Source organism: Apium graveolens, chromosome 5, assembly GCF_009905375.1.
Source record: "Apium graveolens cultivar Ventura chromosome 5, ASM990537v1, whole genome shotgun sequence".
Taxonomy (NCBI): Eukaryota; Viridiplantae; Streptophyta; class Magnoliopsida; order Apiales; family Apiaceae; genus Apium; species Apium graveolens.
Window position 1 is genome coordinate 312,887,021 of NC_133651.1, and position 2,161 is coordinate 312,889,181.

The following is a 2,161-nucleotide window of genomic DNA, read 5'->3' on the forward strand; positions in this document are numbered from 1 at the left end:
CCCAGCTCGACACATATTCCACCTCAGTTTATATTGCTTTTTTTTAAGAAAGGAAAAATGTTCTGAACGCCCTCTTTATTTAAAACTACTAAAATGAAATAAATTTAGCATACTCAAAATGTTATTGTCTTGCGAAACTGCAATACATGGATGTAGAATCAAGAACATACATAAGTGCACTTGCACAATGGTATATGAGATTAAGTGATTAGAGAAAATATTCCCAGATACCTCCTTAAGCAATTTTCACCCCGAAAAGCATGACACAATTCTCAGGTGCTTTCCTGGAATCAGTTCTGTTCAAGTCATGGTCAGCCTCGATATCCATCTCGAGCCTGGTACCTGCATTTCCACTGTGATTCTGTTCAAGACCAAAGTTCTGCACCCCTTCCTTAGAATGCGATTTTTCGCCATCAGCAACGACATATTTTCCCCTGTTGGCTTCCTCAACTTGTACTCTATTAGCATTATATTCCACATTAATAGCAAAAGAACTGTGAACAACTGACCCTGTCTCAAAATGTATACACTTGAAGAAAATAACTTTGTCCGCTGATCTCAGATCCTTTGCTTGCACAAAATCTTTCCAGCCACTAGATAAGACATGACTGTTACTTCCCTTACAGACACCATAGCGAAAATTCCACAGTGTCATCGACTGGTCATAGAAAGCTAGCTCATGGGAATCGCATGGGAAGCAACTAGCATAAATTTTCGGAATCACAATTCTGGAGAGCCTACCTACGTCGCTAGGAGTAAGTACCTTTTCAAATAGACGGGTACGTGTACAATCTTGTTGCCTCTGTGCCTCGAAAATATTGACAGACCTGCAAGAAAGGCTATCAGCAATGCAGACTTGTTTCTGAAAATTTGGTTCTTGTGCAATGTTTTCTGTCTTTAGCAAGTTTTTATCGAGGCTATCAATCAAAAGTTTGGCGGTTGTGCTTTCATATGCCATGTCAGCTTCCTCCTCTGTCTTGAAAATCCCTATGCAAATCCAGTTATGATTTACATAAACATGTGCTGCCTATCAATCAAAAGTTTGGCGGTTGTGCTTTCATATGCCATGTCAGCTTCCTCCTCTGTCTTGAAAATCCCTATGCAAATCCAGTTATGATTTACATAAACATGTGCTGCCCAGTTTCCATTCATTAGAGCAACGACTCCCTTAAAACTCGAGCTATGAATAGTTTTATCATGCCTTGCACGCTTGGTACATGATTGATTATGACTCAATCTGTTCGAACCTGAAGCTTTGCGGAACATATGTGCTGTGACATTCAAGAGATTCTCCATCGTTTACTGCAATCACAGGAAAGTTAGTAAATGAAACAAGTAAATTCATTTCATTCTTAAACTATCGAAACCTGCAGAGAAAATGATATGCAGCTAGTAACTCATATTTAAAGTCCAAACTCTAAGCTGGAAAGGAAAAAGATTTGAAGAAAACACATCCATACTTATGATTACTAATAAAACATAGAATATAATGTATTTTTTAACATATGAATAAAAAGAGATCTCATTTATGGATTTATTAGCTCAACTAAAAAACTACTTTTGGAACTACATTTTCTGCATTCTACTACAGAAGTTTCCCAACTCTCTTATCACAGTCAGGGAGGGGAGGATGTAGTATGTGGCTACCTAGGATATTTGTCACCTTAAATAATATTTTACTATTTTTTGTTATTAAATTTTTTGGATATATATGAAAATGTACCCAGAAAATATAAAAATATAAGGGTATATTCAAAAAATATGATGGATATCTTCCTGAAATTTAATTCCTGGATCGGGCACTCGTTACATCTGAGCAAATATGCCGTTTTTCATACATCACACATTCATCAAATGTCTAAAAATTCCCAATAAAATGATCACCAACCATTCCAGGAATAAATGTAAAAACTACCCATGGTAGACAAAAATATGCTTTAATCCATTTAAGAAATGTCTCCTATTACACAATTACTATAATTTTGACTACACATTACACGTTTGATTTAAAGTAAAACCTTCAAATAACTGGAAGAACACATGACAAACAAAACCTTACAAAAACTCAATAATAACATCAAATTGGTTCACACATATATATTTAAGACTTAATAAAATCTATAAACATGGCATATAACTATCGTGTAAGAGCTAAATCATG

The 2,161-nt window shown here is 35.5% G+C and overlaps 1 protein-coding gene across 1 annotated transcript; it reads right to left on the minus strand.

Annotated features, from left to right (window-relative positions):
• Positions 1 to 235: 235 nt before the first annotated feature.
• LOC141661276 (AP2/ERF and B3 domain-containing transcription factor At1g51120-like) lies at positions 236 to 1,296 on the minus strand. Its single transcript, XM_074468260.1, has 2 exons — positions 1,123 to 1,296; positions 236 to 1,027 (listed from the first exon to the last, which is right to left on the minus strand). Exons 1-2 carry the CDS (start codon positions 1,294 to 1,296, stop codon positions 236 to 238), a joined length of 966 nt encoding a protein of 321 aa, XP_074324361.1.
• Positions 1,297 to 2,161: the final 865 nt, after the last annotated feature.